At 41.6% G+C, this 18,169-nt stretch overlaps 1 protein-coding gene across 1 annotated transcript in view; it reads right to left on the bottom strand.

Annotated features, from left to right (window-relative positions):
- Window positions 1-629: 629 nt before the first annotated feature.
- LOC306787772 (uncharacterized protein) overlaps window positions 630-18,169 on the bottom strand; it is a 30,088-nt gene continuing 12,548 nt past the window's right edge. Inside the window, exons 3-12 of the mRNA XM_079283036.1 lie at window positions 17,117-17,224; window positions 13,257-13,476; window positions 12,603-12,830; window positions 12,144-12,250; window positions 11,282-11,429; window positions 9,755-9,807; window positions 8,821-8,918; window positions 8,505-8,706; window positions 7,455-7,658; window positions 630-7,214 (exon numbers count right to left, since the gene is read on the bottom strand). Coding sequence (XP_079139162.1) covers window positions 5,970-7,214; window positions 7,455-7,658; window positions 8,505-8,706; window positions 8,821-8,918; window positions 9,755-9,807; window positions 11,282-11,429; window positions 12,144-12,250; window positions 12,603-12,830; window positions 13,257-13,476; window positions 17,117-17,224 — 2,613 coding nt within the window. The 3' untranslated portion in view covers window positions 630-5,969. The remainder of the gene's footprint in view (window positions 7,215-7,454; window positions 7,659-8,504; window positions 8,707-8,820; window positions 8,919-9,754; window positions 9,808-11,281; window positions 11,430-12,143; window positions 12,251-12,602; window positions 12,831-13,256; window positions 13,477-17,116; window positions 17,225-18,169) is intronic.

The raw sequence follows: 18,169 nt of genomic DNA, 5'->3' as shown, positions 1-18,169 counted from the left end.
AGCTCTGCCTCCACCTTGTGTTCATTTTAAGGAATCACAGCTTTAGTCCAACAGATCAATTCAGGTATTTTATCCTCAATTTACATACAATAATCTCATAACTAATAATGAACTATGGCTGATTTATATTACAACTTAATTATTGTAATATTACTTTTCTCATAATATCAGGACTTTTGTCAGAATTATGACAATTTGTATAAAATGATGGCTTTATCAGAACATTATAATTTACCATTTATAATTGCACCTCCAAATTACAACTTGAATCTTGTAACAATACTTCTTTCAGAAATATTTTTTTATTTTTGTTTATTTTAAAATCCCAACTTTAATCTCATATGATTCATTTGCAAATTCAAGGCAAAACTTTTTAAAAATTAAAACGTATTTCTAAAAGTATTCTCTTATTATTACTACAACTTTTGTCAGTTGTCAAAACAACTTATGACATTTTTTTTACATGCAACAGTCTTCAAAAAATACTTATTTCTCATAATTTCGATTTTTTTTTTGTGATCCTCAAAATCCCACATGAGAACACACCATGAACATGACAGTAAATATTGATTCATCATGGAAGAGCAGAAATGAACAAAACAAAACCCCACTCAGGCTTTATTAACGGATTACTTTTATTATAAATATACAGTGTTAAAATGGAATGGTACCTGACACTGCCAGCCGTTAACCGCTTATAGAAACTAAAATATGGAACTGGAGTTTGTGCTGAAGATCTGCAATCATCAAATCACACAAATGCAAGAACACAGATCGAGTGAAACGCCTCGCAGACTGCGATTATACCAGAAAGAGTCCGTTCTCTTCAAAAGTTCAACACAGTTTACAAAGAAAAAACAAAACCGTGTGACCGACTTTTTCGAGGAGGAAAAACAGAACCAAAACAATTTGAGGAAATGGTGTCAAGTGCTCAAAATGAGATCACAAGAAGATGTGACTGAAACATTCATTGGTACTTAACATCCAACGGTTTAGGAAAAAGGTGCAACATGCAGCATTTATAACATCGTCGTCTCACTTTTAAAGGATGGAAAAGCACTTTTAGTGCCGATGGTTTTCCACATTCACACTACATTTCCCATGAACCCTTCCGCTCAACTTAACCGTTGGCCGGACAAAACAAGACATCAATTTGATCTGCGTGAAGGACATCTTCCCTATTTTATCGATTAAAGAATTAATGGATAATGCAAATTTTAATTCCCTTTTAAGTCTTTTTTTATCATAAAGTGATTAATTGTTCAACAATGAAAATAATTGTTTGCGCCTCAGTCATTTCACAGCTTGGTTTCATGACAAAGTTCTTCTTCTCTGTTCTGTAATAATTCCCAGACGTTAAAATGTCACATGTAGCACCTTTCATTTGATCATTTATCTTCATGAATGTTGCTCACCGGATGAATCACATCACTAGGTGCCGAGTCCTGTAGGTCCAGTTTGCTCCGGGAGACGCCGTGGAGTCGAGCGAGCGTCCTGCGAGATAATCTCCCCTCACGCTTTGAAACAAGGGATGGAGAAAACACCACAGGACAACAGGAGCCGTTGTTCAAGTCAATGGCATGAAGGCTAACGAGCAAACGGAACTTTCAGTTGCTTACAAATATCAACGCTCAATGTTCGCTTTTAAGTATCAGGCACTTCATTTTTAAGTTGCTGAAGTAGTGTGCAAAACACTGGATATAACAAATCAGTTTGAACATGCATAACAAAATGTAAACATTTAAATCTTTAACTTTATCAAAAAGGAAAAAAAAGGAAAAGAAATTATACCTAAAGAAACCTCGACAAACTGAAGCTTAAATAACCAAAGAAGAAGAAAAACAATTTGACTCTCATACTGGTTTTAGTCCAAACTAGAAGATCTCCACATGTTGTCATTAACATAAAAAATGATCATGCAGGGGGGGGGGGGGGGGGTTAACTAAGTAAGGCAACACAATGTTCAGGAGAGTCAGACTGACATCATACTGGTCCTGTGGAGCTGTGGTTTGACTGGGAAGCTCCCAGCGCGTAGAATGTTAAACATGAAAGCAAAGGTAAATGTGTAAACGCCACACTCGAGGGGTGACCAGCCTGCCACTACGTAGCGGAGCTGGAGATGCAATAACTCGTTGAAACGTGGAGAACGGAGAGCACTTAAGTCAGTTAGTTTAAGGTGTTGCACTCGGTTTTTCACACAAATAAAGTGGCAGAAGTATTTGTATGGAGAAGTCGTTGAAAAAGAGAGCTTGAAAGATATGTTCACGCCTCTTTTTCAGAAAGTTACATATATCGTCGGCGACGGCCTCGTGGTTGTATGAAGGTAGCTTGACACCTCGAAGAACTTCTTAAAAAGAATTATGTTAACTATTGACAGGACGTAAGTTTTTATAATTGTGAAATATATCTAATAACGCTAACACATCTTTATTTCCGCAAAGTGTTCAAAGTTTAAAGCGTTTCCAAAACCAAAATTGCAAGAGCAACTCTGTCAGGAGTGCGACAAACAGAGTGCTTATCGTAAGCTACAAACGTTAGCATGTCTGGCTAACTAGCGTACTGCTGAACCTACAGAAGTAAGCTAGCCCAGCGGCACTTCCAAGGCCAAGAAGAATTTTATCAGCCAACTAGAATATTTGTGCAGGGTTGAATAAAATAAAAAAGCCCTTTTCACGACAACACATCCACTGTGAAGGAGAGTTATAAATTGACAGGCGTAGCAGCAGTTTATCAGGGAGTTTGAGAACACTTTCGATGGTGTAAACGTGTCTCGCACCTCTCTTTACAGCTGAGGCGGAGTTTGTACGGAGGTGTCGAAGTAGCTGGAGTTTGCTCTCAAGCGTCCTTTTTCTAACGTACAACCGAGTGCAGTAAAAGCGTGGGCCGTCCTCCCCATTTTAACGAAGTCAGCGCCAAGACACACAAAAGACATAGTTCTAAAAAAAGAGAAACAAACATGTTGCTGTTCTTCTTCTTCGCTGGTGGTACATTACCGCCACCGAGCGGCTTCTCACCCAACAATCAAGTGCTCGGATACAAACATTTTTATCTTTAGCCGCAGGTGTACGAACTCTTTTCTTTAAAGCACACGGAGGCCTTTACTGCAGCACTGCACAGACTGAGCGCGCTCAGAAACACGTCACCTTAATAAATAAAGGCTTACAGACAGGATGAAGCAGAGCGAGACCCAAAATATACATGAATCCCGCTGTAAGAATATCAGACTTATTGTGAGATATATCCACTCTCACTGCATTGATGATTGTTGTCAAGCAATAACCACAAACGAGAAGTATTTTGTCTTCCTCTCGTTAACAATAATGACCAATAGCATCCCGAAATATGAATGGCAACCGTCACTGGTGAGGTCTGGTGGAGTTGCATGTGCTTTGGTGCTTCTGCGCAGCTATGATCTACCGAGGATACATTTCTCCACTCGTGCATTCATTCACAAACAATTCCGTCTCACACTGAGCCAACCGCCCGATAAATCAGAATAAAACTGTCATGTTATCTTTTAATTTTAGTTCTTTAAAATATTTTCTTAAAACTCTCTGGACAAATAAATCTGCTGTGAGAAATGTTTAACTCCTTTCAAAAGCAGGAAAAAGCCATTTGAGACAAATGACTTTCTGAGATGAAAAGAATTTGCAGCTTCAACCATTAAAAACAACAACAATATGGCTACATAAAGAACAAACAGCACCAGTTAATTTCGGTGTCGTAGCCGATTCCACTATTAAAATAACAAAAGAAATTGGCAGTAAGATGAAATAAAACATGGCAAATATAAATATGGAAAAACAAATGAAGCACGTGGGTACAGTAGGTGTGCAAATCTGAAACCAACCGAGACGAGTGGAAGGAGAAGGCTGCGGTTAAAGGGATACCTTGACATTTTGATTTGCTTTTGTTCAGCTACATCGGGTTGTTGTCACAATATGGTGTCGGCGTGTTTGTGTTGGCACTTTAGATGAAGAGGAGGATTGGTTTAAAGTGGGAAACTGCAACACGTTCTTTGGTGAATGCTGAAGGTTCGATTTTCTCATTTTCACTGAGAATGAGAATGTCGGCCGCTCTCTTAAAGCAACGGCTTTTTTGCTTTCTTGCCCGGATTTAGATGAGATCGATACGACTCTAATGCTTGCATGCTAAATATATGATTAGCCTAGCTCAGCACAATGAATGCGAAGCGGGGGAACGGCTAGCCAGGCTCTGTCCAACAGTCACAACATACACCGCTAACGCTCACTGATTAAAATGTTTAAATCTCAATCTTAAAAGGGGTTATGTGTCAGACTACGTCTTGACTGGTTCTCCCAGCAAACAAATATGGTGGTATACAACCACAAGGACCACAACGTGTCATTTTTACATTTAGTCTTTTGTACAGATTAAACAAACGAGTTATAAAGTATTAAAGAGTAAGCTTTTAGAGATGTTGGTCACACTCGGCCAGGAAGCAAGTAAGTCTACTTCCCAAAAATCAATTCAAACTATTCACAGAACAAAATATAAACACCCTGCCAAGTTGAAAGGTCAACTACCGCCACCTCTCCTCGATATCAGTTGATCGAACCGAGCGCTCCGTAATATCAGGAGTAAAGCACAACCGTGAAGTATCCAGATTGCAGGTTGAAGGATCATTCTGGCGATATTATATATTTTTCTTATCGTCAACTAATTTAAAGACAAGACACAAACAAATATTTTTCTGGAATTTAAGAAAAAAATGTAAATTGTTGGAAAAACAACTGAGGTAGTCTGAATGTTCGGGCTACATGTTCGATCTCTACACACGATTCTTCTGCCGGTGCTGATTCGTTGTCGGCTGAACGACTGGTGGCGATGAAGGCGGGACGACGGCGCCAACAAGTGGCCACAGTGACCAGGAAAACAGCTGGGCTGGGTGTCGAAACGTTTACTTTATTTATTAGTGCCGTGTGAAACGTGTCGGCATTTTTAAAGCGCTTGATTTAAACCTACATTTTTACCAGTTTTAAGTACAGCTGCTAATATTAAGACTTTTAAAATTTGATGACTTTGGCTTCTTTTGATGAAAGTTGTTTCATTTCTCAACGTAACAGAATCTCAGGCATCGTCTCCACACCAGTAGTTCAAAGACACCCAGCCCTGCTGAGGAGTGCAGGGAAACCTAACAGGTCCAACATCAAGGTATCTCTTTAACTGAATGTATTTGAAGCCAGCGATGAAACAGATCGCCGGCCATTTAAGGCACATGTGTGTAAGTTTATATAATTTCTTCTAACGAGCAGGACTACAGAAAGGCTTCACTTAACGAGCTATAACGTGAAGACTGAGGAGCTCCAGATAACATCTAGACACTTTATCAGAAAATAACTATCTCTCTACAGAAGTAGAGTACAATTTAAAAATGAAACTATCAAACTACAGTACACTCTAGATGCTAATTTATGAAGTCTTGATGCATAGCATCACGCATAGATAGAATGATTTATATTTTAAGTAATATGGATCTTTTTCAACATTCCACCGAAACATTGAATCGTAGAGTTAATAGTGTTATGGAGGGTTATGGCAGTGTTTAAGAGTCACAGTCTCACTCCTCTGTTTCTTTGTGTTTTACCTTAAAGAGACAGAAGTGAACAGAGAAAGAAAGAGAAACCGATTTGTGATTGTCATGAGTCTCAGTGTCGTCATTCCTCTGCAAAGTTCAATCAACGACGCGATCTAAAAAAAACGGAAAAAAAACAACAAGGAGACAAAAATGGGAAAGAAAGAGAAGTTGTGAGTTCAATTGTTCTTAAATGTGATGCAAAGAAAACGTCCCTGCTCCAGATGTTCAGGCGTTAACCTGAGCCGGATCAACCGCTGAAACATCCGGCATCCAACACCAAGCCCCACGGTGGAAACAACTTCCCACATTCCAAAACCGACAAATCCCCAATTTATCAGACAAAATGCTCATATCAACAGAGGGAATAATGCTAAAAACAGTGCGTGTCGGTGTTTGAGGGCCCGGCTCTCTTCAGCTCTGCTGGACCAGGACCAGAGAGGTGGGGGGGATCTTTCTCCTCCTGCTCTGACTTCTGTAGTTTGTTGTTTCTCTCAGCTTCACGTCGCTCTATTTCAACCACCACCTCCTCCTTTACTTCCCCTCCTCCCTCTCCTGTCTCTGTCTCGGTCCTCGGGGTGTCGGCCATGGATACCGGTGGAAGAAACTTCCCAAACCTCGTCCCGTTCAGATCGTCCTCAAATTTCACCTGGAAGGGTGGCAGCCCGAGCAGGAAGGCCCTGATCCTGCTAGGGGAGCTCAGGTCCGCGGGTTCCTCCTGGTTCTCCATCTCAACATCCTGTTCTCCTCCTCCGTCACTTCCTCCAGAGCTGGACCGGCCTCCCAGGCTGAAGCCCTCGGCTTGATCCGTGCAGCCAAGTCTGGGTCTCTTGGATGGCGGTTGATCCGTGATCCCATTGATCGTTGCCAGACTCGGCTCCGGTCCCTCCGTGCTGGGTCTCTTAGCCGTTAAGCGTTTGCTGAGGTTGAGAGGCAGCGCCTGCTCGGGGGGAGGGGTGATGGGAGAGCAGGGGGGCTTGGTGCTCAGGTCCTGGGACAGAGCCTCCGACAGTCGGCGGGTGAAGGTCTGGAATTGAGACGAGCCCAGACGAGTCCTCATCAGCTGGCACACCTGAACGCTGCAGTCCAGGTTCAAAGGCAGGACCCGGAGAGGGGGCAGAGGAGGCCGGTTCCTGGCGTCCCGGCTGCCCCCTCTCTGGGCTGCCTCGTCCACGTTACACCCCGAGCAGTGGTTGTGCTGCTGCTGCTGCTGCTGCTGCTGCTGGTGCTGGTGGTGGTGGAGCGGGTGGGGCTGAGGCTGGAGCTGGTCCCCGCTGGGTTGAGGCGTATTCAGGCTTCCGCTTTTGTGCTGGAGTGTGTAGATGGTCGGGTCCTGAGGCGTCAGGGCCGGGCTCTCCGGGACTCTCTGGAGGCTGATGCGGTTCCTGAAGACATCCAGAGGACAGACGCCTTTGATGGGACTGAAGCCGCCCAGAGATCCTCCAACGAAGTGGCGAGGCAGAGTGGAGAGGAGCACACCTGGTGCAACAGCCACGGCCTCCCCCCGGTCCGGCATCGGCTCCTTTGGTTTGGGCAGGAAGGGGAGGAAGGGGGCTGACATGGGGGAGAGGTCGGGGGTGAGGGGCATGTTGACAGGGAGGATAGCCGGATAGACGGGCTGCAGGGAGGGGAGGAGAGAAGAAGAACAAGGCGGTCATGGATCGGATTTATTCATATTTATTAATCTGTTATCAACATGCATCTAATAAGGATAATGATATACTGACACTAACAAATCGCAACACTATTATCATAGTTATGTTGCAGCTCTGTATAGTTTAAATACATGTTACGTTAAGGTCCTATCAAGCCTACAGGTGGTGATCATTTCACAGGACAGCAGTGTTGGAGGCGTTACCCTGTGCGTGCTGCTGGGGGCCGGTCCACCGTCCCCTCGGACTGGAAGCAGAGGACTCTGCTGCTGACACTCGGCTGCTGCTTTGGCTTTGGCCTGCTGCTGAGCCACCAGCTTGGCCTGAGCGATCAGCGTGGCCTTGTTGCGCGTGCCCGGCGGCCGGCCTCTGCCTCTCTTCACCACCACGGTGCCGCTCGCGTTCACGATCTACTCGGAGAGACGAAGATCAGCGCTCGTGTCTCGTGTCTTTAAGCCGTCGCTGGGTTTGTTCATGTCTTTAGGATGTTGTTGTTTTCTGTGTGTATTTTTCTCTTGTACTGTAGTTCTTGTATTCTGTACATGTTACTTACTGCTGTGTACATATAATGTGCAGCTCATTGAGTTTACCAGCAATAATGCATTTCCCTTGCCTTGCTTTCTTTATCTGGGCCGTATTCACAAAGGACTTTGGCTTTCCACAAAATAAAATACTCACTTGTTTTTACATGGAAATCCAGCGATGGCCATGGAACCAGCTTTATGTAGTTAATTGTGCTAACCATCATCTCCACTGTGGATTGCTTTGACTTGTGGGTAAGCCGATTGGATCTTTATTAACTCACCACCATCAAAGTATACTTTTAAAAGTTATTAATACGTCATAATTCCAAAAGATTAGACCAAAAACTTAATAAACGGCTAAAGATGGGGCTGACACACCCTACATTTTAAAAATGTCTCATAACTTTTAGTCTTAGGATGTTTTGTGAATACGACCCCTGACCCCTGTTTGGATGTTTGCAGGTTTTATCAAGACAAACTTATTTAAAAAGGTACGTTCCGATATTGCTTCCAAACTTATCAAGAGTCATGACGTCACAGTGTTTCTTTAAGATGAAGAGCCCACGCTGGCAAAAACACATCTCTGACTGAAAAACGTGCGCGGTGCAAAATTGGCAGCAGAAGTAAACAGAACAGGAGGCAAATTGAGTTTGAAGGGGTAGCAAAGTCATTACATGATTAAAACAAACGATAATAAAATGAACTGTTGTGTACATTTGGCCCGTCACTTACAGCATGAGAAGCAGCAGCAGGGGTTGTCATCTTCTTGTCCTTGGGTTTGGGTCCTGGTTTTCTGCCTCTCTGAAGTGGTTTCCTTCCTCTTATCCCTCTGGGTTTCAGAGGCATGGGGGATTCTGGGATTTTGAATTCTGCTGCTTCTCCTCCTGCTGCTGCTGCTGCTGCTCCGAGGTGCTCTTCATAAGGAAGCATCAGTCTGAGATACACACACACACACAGTTACAGGATGCTGAGTGCATGTACTTTTACATTTGGACCTTTTGTTTGAGCCTGAAGGATTTCGTAGGAGGGGTTCATGTTCATGTCTGACCTCTCGTAGTGTCTCCTGGTGCAGGTAGCAGCACTGGTGCTGCCGGCACATCCTCCCAGCTCGTTATAGACTATTTTCCAGAGACGGTCCAATGTCACCTGTGACACACACACACACACACACACGATCAGCTTTGAAATTCTGAAATCCTGCTGAAAATGAACGCGTGTTTGCTGGGTTCACTTTGAATTGGAAAATTTAACTGCCATTCAGAAACAAGACACATTCAATGGGTAATCATCATGAAAATGGATGAGGAGCTGAATTAAGTGTGACCGCAGCTGGGACGTATTTTAGGATTAGTCCGTGTGGGTTGAATACAATGTGTTGGTTGGAAATTCATTTGAACTTAATTTTTTGGTTTTTGTTTGGCGTGCTCGTTGTTGGGTGTGTGTTGCAAGAATTACATACATTAGACAGTGTGTCATTAGGGGTGTAACACCAGGTTGTATAATGCAGTATTGTTCAGTACAAGGCTCAGCTCAGTACAGAGGGAGAAATGAACGATTGAACAGGCCTTTTGTTGTCAACTATACCGCCCGTTTCTGTACCGTCTGCCTGTTTACATCGATTGTAAAGCTGGGTTTTCTGTGTGTTTATTTACTGTAAACTGCTTAGAAATGACTGATTGTCACTGAATACACAAACCTATTTTCGAGGTGGCAATCTGAATTACAAAGGCCCGTTTACCACCCAAACAACACATTGTTGTAGGGCCTGCTCTCTCTATTTGTTTAGGGTGTAAAGTTGGATGTGTCTTTATGCTAAGCTAACTGGCTGCTGATGCTCAGTAAATATTCAGCATTCAGACATAAGACTGGTTTCAATCTTCTCATGCAACTCTCCATGAAGAAACAAATAAGAATTTCACAAAATATCAAACTATTCCCCAAGATAAAGGTTAAATAAACTGAAATAACTTGAGGCGACTCACCCTTTTGTGGCCTCCGAGCCGCTTGACCACAGAGTACATGAGGAAGAGGTCAACTAAGGAGAGAGGAGGCGGACATGTTTAAACTCGGCAAGTGGAAACAGATGAGACATGCAAATATGAACCATGGCAGACAAAAGTCGTACCTCCTGAAGTAAAAGCACTCAATTTGACTAAACAAATGTGTTCTGGTAAAAACCTGTAAAGCACTTCAAATGAGCAGTTTTATTCTCTCCTGCTTATAAAGATCCAGATGAAACAAACCCTCCTGTTTGTGTACGATTAGGCTTTGACTGTAGCCGTAACATGATGAAACAGATCAGATGAAATGTTAACTGTCCTCAGGGGAAGACAGAGAGCAGAAGCACCGCTTCAGATCAGGACTTCAGCTGCCACACATTTACATAATCAAACACACAAAAGCTTCAGGCGGCTCCACCAGCAACAACTTTTGTATTCAGTTGATCTCAAATCAAAATGACAGTTAAGATCCCAAAGTTCCCCTAGATATTAAATATAGTATTTTATCAGTATGAAAATTGTCTTGAACTTGATATAAGTATAAAGTAAATAAAGATATGATAGAAACATTACATTTGTATTTCTAACGAAAAGGTGTTCACATTTTGAGTTGTGGTATTATTTTGCATGATGTATATTTGTATTGTTATATTTTGTCAATCAGCTAATGTAATAGTTGATGGTGAAGGCATAAAAAAGGCTGAACTTGAAATATGACGAAATACTAAAAAGCAGATCGATAGATATTATAAATGTAGAAACTGTAAATAAAAAGCAGAAAAAAAAAAAAGGTCTGCCTCCATGTGGCTTAAAAAACTCAGTTATATCATTTTTAAGAAGATTTTCTGCTGCTGGTAAACTGCGAACAGCAGAAATATGATATGAAGCCTGAACACAAACAAGTGTGATCGTTAAACCAGTCGAGCAGGAGTGTTGAGCCGCAGCCGTCCACAGTGCTGTTTTAATCAGCTGTTGTTTCTAAGATGTGTATTTTATAAGACTTTACTGTTGATATGACTTTATTAATCTGCTACCTTTTGGGTATTTTTTGTGTTTCTGATTTAGGTTGTCGGTCTGTAACTTTTGGCCTCTTGAAAAAGATTTGTAATCTCAACGGGGCAGCTCTGGTTAAATGAAAAGGTGGAAGAGAAATGTTTTCTGACAGATTTAGCCAGAAGCATGATGGGGATGAACTGAACCCGTCAACTTCTCCTTTAATTTCTCTAATGTCAACAGCACCTTTCAAAGAGAGAAAGAACAAAATACAGAAGGAGAGGAAAGGATGGAAATATAAAGGAAGAACAGAAACCAAAGAAAAAGACAAAAATAAAGAAATAAATAGTAGAAAATATAAGTAAGACAGAAAGGACAGAGGAAAGGAAAGAAATACACGAGAAACGGAGACTATCAGAAAGAAAATAACAAAAAACAGAAAGAGAAAAAAGAGCGTACCGATAAGAGAAAGAAAGAACAGATAGACAATAAGAAGAAATAGAGGATGAGACTCACTCTTCTTGAAGCCGAGGTTGGGCACTTTGTGGATGGGCGAGCCGAGGCGTTCCATGTACGCGAAGAGCTGATCCAGGAACAGCTGCTCCTCAGGGTCGGGGAGCCAGCTGCCCTCACAGCCGACCTCCACGCTGCCCATCACGTTCTCCTGAGAGTGTTACGATGACAACGAGTGTGACAACACAGACACGCAGACTAAACCAGTTCGCACAATAACACACGGAATGAAACTAGAAATTGTCGGTCGTTTTGTTTCGCGTTTTAGAAATCTGTAGTCGTGTTCCAGCGAGATGTCTCAGTGAAGATATGGACTGAACACTGCTCCTCTTTGTTGATACAGTAATTATCCGTTGCCTTTATCATCTTAGATACACGTCCACCTTTTATATCTAAATGAACAAGAATAACAATCTACGATAGCGGCTGTACTTTGACACCGCAGTGCTTTGAGCTGCATGCTAACATCAGCATGCTAACAGCAGTGTCAACACAGTGTCATGATCACACAGACACTGTGAACACGCTGCATTCAGCAGGTATAATGTTTACCAGGTTTAGTTTACATTTATAGCATGACAACATTTGCTAATCAGCACTAAACAAAGCTGTGGCTGACTTTATTGTGTATTAAGCATTTCTTTGCTTCTTGTTGAAAGGTGCTTTCCTCACCTTTATTGGTATTTATGTTTTGTTGGAAGTTTTTAATAAGATTCTACAGAGAGGCTTAAAAAAACAAAACATGGTAGTTGGTGCATTTAACTTCGCCTTTATAAAAAACTGTTTCTTAAATATAATTAAAGAAACTGATTAAAAAAAAAAAGTTAAGCCACAAAGACAAAAAAATTACATATTAGGAACAAACCTTCATCCTCTCAATCCAGGACTCTGATTGGCTAGAGTTCGGGGAGTCTCTGTCGTCTTGGCCTCTCCTCTTGCGAGGTCGCCCTCGAAGACTGACAGACGGACATCCTGAAGAACAAAACACAACAGAAACGGCTCGTAATTCTAAGTGCTTTCCAATTATTTCAGAGAGCTACAGATATATATAGTTCGGAGGGACCAACAGAGGCAACGTCTAAAGCTTTTTGTTTTATATTCCTAAATAAAGTTGTGTTAAAGCAAACCACAAACTAAATGACACACAGAAAACCTAGAAACAGTTTGATCCAGTATCAGAGTATTGCCGGCAAATAACCTTTTTTGACGCCTGTTGAGAACCGTTTTCGGAAAAAGGTTTTAAAAAATATATCGTCAAGTATCTGCCTCAATGATCCGCTCTGGTATCGCCCCTCAGTGGACTGGTTTCCCTTAAAACACTCACTGAACTGCCAGGAGAAGCTGGCGCTCTCCAGCGTCGGGTGGTTGAAGGTGTCCCTGCAGTACATCAGCCGCGTGTTGGGCAGTGCCTTGACGCCTCCCAGGGCCAGCAGCTGGAGGTCCTGCAGCGCCGGCCCCCTCGCTCCGTCCTGGATGCGTCTCTGCAGCGAGCGGAAGCGGCAGTACTGCGGGTAGCTGAGCACTTTGATGCCCTGACGCTCCACCAGGTCGTCTGAGAGGAGAAGACGTGAGACGAATGAACCAAACGTACTTCAGTCGTTACGTTCAGCATGGTGTCCATCTTCAGCGCACCGATTCCATCAGTACAGCACTCAGCACTCTGCGTTTCACTTTATGAGTCATTATTTTTCATCGTTGTACTCGTCTGTTCTTTTAATAGCTGTTCAGCTACTGTCAATGAAACCTAAAACTTCCTGCAGAGATGTTTTACATTAAAAGCAGTCAGGACATAATCCCTCCCTCTTCTGGTCGACTGCTATTGTGAAAAATAGAAGCTGCTAAAATGAATAATTGACAGAACAATATTTCTGTACTTCATGCACCAACTTTAGCTTATTAAGCTGCTGCCACACATATTAGCCAATCACTGTGGGGTCTCAGGGTGCGTTTGATTCGTGGGTTTCAGTCATTTTCTTACTCTCAGTTTTGTCTTTGAGCGGCTCGCTGGTGCTGCTGCTGTTGTTGTTGTTGTTGTTGTTGTTGTTCCCGTCGCTGCTCTGTAGAGGCTTGTGGAGGCCGTTGGTCCCGCAGGGCGGCGGCTTCAGGCTGCTGGTCCAACCTGCCGACTCGGCACACGCCCATTGCACCAGGTCCTCCACCCGCAGCACCATCTTCCTGGACACCGCCAGAACCTCATCCTAAAAACACACAGAAGAGGTTCATTCCATGATTAGACTTCTGTTCTGGATGAGATGTTGTGGTTTTGTTTTCTTGAAATGTGGGAAATACTCTAAACCAACGCATCAAAAATTATTTTAAAGAATATCATGAATGAAATTCTAAAGATAGTAAAAACACGAAAACATGTGACGACCTAAATTAATACATGCGTTAATAATTAAAGGCTTCACCATCTACTTAACAGCTTAAAGTCACTTGTCGGCCCTGTGGGAAGTAATCATCTTCTGGTAAAGAGCATGATTTTAGCCAACATCACCAGCTTGATACTACTTAATGTGTAGAATAACAATGCTTGCTTACATATTTACTTAGAGGAAACTAAACATGATTTAAGTGGTAAGAGCATTAACAATACAGCTGTTCACATACTCTTTACATTTTCTATTGATGCATTTATTTCACGTGGTAAAGTTTATCTTAAATTAAGATTTGGATATCAGTCAGCACGTCTTGTCGAGAAGGCAGTTTGGCAACAACTCTCGACAAAGCATGAGGAAGGAGAACCGGCCAGGAAACAAACAATGAGGACTGACAACAACGGACTAACTTTTAACTCGAGCGAGAAAAGTCAATCTGGTTTTGGCTCGTTAGCAAATAGAAGGAAAAGACGATTCATGCGCATGTGAAGGGGTTGGAAGTGGGGCAGAAGCATTGAACAGTTCAACAATAAAAGATTCTTAGATTCTTGTCTGAGGAAGCACTTGGTTACTCTGCTCCTCCCAAACTCCGCCTGTTCAACATTCACCTGCTCGTTCATATGTGAAGGAGAGCTTTCAGAGCTGAGCGTGTGCCAAGTCTTGATTGCTTTGCTGGTGAAGTCTTTGACATTTACGTGAGAACATAAAAAGAACCTGCAGAGTGAGAGAGAGATGAGGCTGAAACTGCCCAAATAAGGATTTATTATGAAAGCAGAAAGTGAGCTCAGCTAAACTTTACTCTCCACCATTTAAAAAAGAAAGAAAGTGATTTAGCGTTTACACAGCTGACGGCACAAATATCTAAACATTTTTAAAAGGAGAGACGGTGACTTTAGCCGTTGGTTGTTTATTAGAAATTCACTGAATATTTGTCTCAAAGTGATTTAATAACGTTTCACAGATTAACTCTCAATCTAACTTTTGGGGGATAAAAGACACTCTGCCCGTCTATGTAACATTGATGTAATTCTCATGTACTTGATATATTATTACATCATTATATATTTGTGTTATATATTAAATACCCCTGCAGTCTATGAGGTAAAATTAGCTTCAACTCAACCAAACACTACATTAAAGTATCGCTTATGTATAGCAATAAACCAATAATAATTATCCAGTAATAGAACACAGACAGGGGCCATTCTGAGTACTTTTACTTTGGTACTTAAAGTACATTATGTTGCTAATACTTCTATACATAAGTCACACTTCTAACACAGGACTTGTCAATGTAAGAGAGTATTTTTATGGTGTTGCATTGTTACTTATACTTCAGTAATATGAGCACTTGTTCCATGACTGCATGTGATGCAGCATTTAAAAATAGAGGAAGTTTATGAGACAGAAATGCATGTTGGACTCATCACTATTCATTCATCTGTAAATAATTGGCCTTTGCAACCTCGGTTTCCTCTCTTCTCTCCGATCTGCATTTAGTCTCTTTTTGTTTGTGTAAAATGAGATCTGACCGCGAGTATAAACCAAACAAGCCGCTGAGAGATATTTACTGAGAATCTCGGAGCTGAACAGTCAAACTGTATTTGTCTTTATTGACTGAAGAACCACACAGAGGGTTTGCTGAGTTAATATGAAGGAAAAATAAGAAATATCACTGGATTATAATCATCGATGCATCACTTTAATGTTGGAGCTGGTAAAGGTGGAGCTCATTTTAAATTAGATTAATCAGGTGGTTTTAAGGAGTGAAAATGTTTTACATGTGATTTAAAATAACCCATTTCATCTACATTTAATTTCAGCTGACAATGTTCCCCTGTTTAGATAGTATTGGCACAATGCAGACATATTGCAGTTCACTTACGTCTGTGGTCTAAAGTGGAGCTGAAGCAGCTGACGTCTCCTCCCAGAAGCCCCCCCCCACACAAAACCTCAACCTCCTCTGTGCCAGATGTGAGCTCATTAACATGTGAACAAAGTTAAATGTTTTTACATTAAGTGGCTCAGCAGGAGTCATGAATAAACATTTTTAAAGCTCAAATACTCGAACTCTAAGGCTACATCAACACTATTGTTGACAACACCAGTTTGAGAACTCCAGGGTTGCGCCGTAGTGTGGAAGTTAATGTAGAAGTGACAAAGGTACTTATTTAGAAGTCAGTTAGCTTAGCTTAGCATAAAGACTGGAAACGGAGGGAAACAAAGAAAATCCACCCGTCTGAAAGGGTTTTCAGATTTACATTATATTACAGATTATAGGTGTTGTTCCTCTTTTAAAATGTTGGAATGTTGATGAACGCTTTTAATGTTATAAGTATGTAAACACTGATTGATCAGACTAATCTTTCAAGAAGAAAGAAGTCTTTCATGTAAAACTTTATAACACAAATAAGACGGCTTTCAACTCTCCATATAAAAGAAATGATTCCTGTGAAAACACTTTCTGAAGGCTCAATTTTCCACCAGGAAAATAGAAAAATCCATAAAGAGACTTCAAGAGTGGAAATATCCAAGTTGGAAATGTGCGTTTCAGACACGCCATTATCAAAGACTTACATTTGGGTAAGACATTCGTCCCAAAGGGGGATTTTCATGTGAAAGCTGAGCCGCAGCCTGCATGTGAACTGTGTTAATCAAAAACATCAGCAGCAATACTTTTTACTCTATTCATGTTGTGTTTAAAGTCATTTTACTGGTTTTTGTTTAATTCATACAAAGCAGATCATTCAATAATCTCAGACCACAGAGAGCCGAGATGTTCTTTAGAGCTCAGTCATGTTATTTTCATGAAAACGAAAGGAAAGATCAGTTTCCGATTAACGAGAAATATTTGACTAAACCTGTTTGAGTGCTTCGCCAAAGACGATTGGATAAAAACAGGAGGTAGAGTGACAGTAGAGTGAGTAGAGTGACACGATAATTAATAGACGCTCTTAAAGCATTCCCCAGATAATATTTGGGAGACGTTCACTCCCACAGACCGCAGCAATTGCAGAATGACATCACTCCTATTTGTCATGCTTCATATAGTATAAATGCTCATAATGTCGGTGGTACTTATTAACACTAATCCTCTGGTTTTAGTGGTGGACAGTACATTTACACAAGTACTTTATACTTCCACTCCACAACACTTCAAAAGCAAATATTGGACTTTTTACTCATCGACATTTATTTTAAAAGGGGAAATTCACAAGCTTCTTACTTTTTAGTTCACCCTCATTGATATAAATGGGAAGGACAAGTATGTCATATCCTGTGCAGGATATGTCCTTATATAGAAGTTTGTATATGTGCGTGGTTTATTTTTGGTGTAGTTGAAGGAAAATTAATTCAAGCGTGTGTAATAAAAATATAAACAGTGCACGACAGAGTTATTTATATAAATAAACATGTGCCCGAAATATCCGTCCATGTCGAGACGAACACTTCGACCCACCTCTCCGTGTTCCCTGGTCCGCCCCTTCGGCGTGTCCTCAGGCAGGAAGTAGAGTCTGGCGCTGGCCAGCAGGTGGCGTCGCGTCTGGTCCTCCCACAGTAAGGTCACCTGCACACGAAGAAGACCACAACGTCATTTAAAAACAGTTTGCTGAAAAGCTTTGATTACTGGAGTCTTCCACATTTCTTGTGATTTAAAAAATGCATTTAACTATTCATAACAATTCGTTTTCAAAAGTTCTTCTTCTGAGGACAGAACATCCTGAAACACATCTGATCTGATTGAGCTCAGAAATGCAAAGCAGTCAAACTGAAAACCAGCCAGTTACACAATGTACAGACAGCTTTTGTCAAAAGAGAAAAGCGTTTCACAGGAACACATCTATAGTAACCAAAGCTTAACCTATATGACTGTTAAAGCTAGGCCACGCTGGGAAAGACGTGTGTACTTTACAAGTTGTGACACCCAGAGATATCCTCATATTATGGGTCCATTGCATTACTGTGTTACATTATAATATCTTGTACCTTGAAGGAGAGGTCAGGGAGGCAGATATGCGCCGTTTGACATTCACTGCTTTAAGAATTACAGATAACACCAGACGACGGGCCTGAGGCTCTACTCCAGTACAGAGGTGCTCTGAGCTTAAAGAAAAGTCTTTGGGTTGAGATCAGACGTTCGTTTCACAGAGCTCGATCGTCGGGTTCCTCAGCTTTATATCTGGGTTTAACTTACATTTCCAGAGTCACAAAGCTGGCTCAACAAAACCTGCCGAACGACTACTGATCAATGACATCACTGGAAACACAGAGTCATCATTACTACAGGCTCCTGACGGGGACAGAAATATTCTGTCGAAAAATGATTAAGTATGTTTGAAAAGTAATGAAGAGCAATGTGTCTGTATTATAGCATCGAAAAATGATTTTTGATGTTTCTGGCTTTCCTTTCCGGTTTTAAAACAGAGCTCCCAACAAACAGGGGGGACAGTTTACGACACTAAACTGACGACATGACTAGAACAGCTGCGTTTTAACTGCGCACAGTTTGAAA

This window comes from Melanostigma gelatinosum (assembly GCF_949748355.1).
Source record: "Melanostigma gelatinosum genome assembly, chromosome: 14".
NCBI classification, from domain to species: Eukaryota; Metazoa; Chordata; class Actinopteri; order Perciformes; family Zoarcidae; genus Melanostigma; species Melanostigma gelatinosum.
The sequence above is the reverse complement of the archived record's forward strand: the minus strand, read 5'-3'. Positions and strand labels throughout refer to the sequence as shown.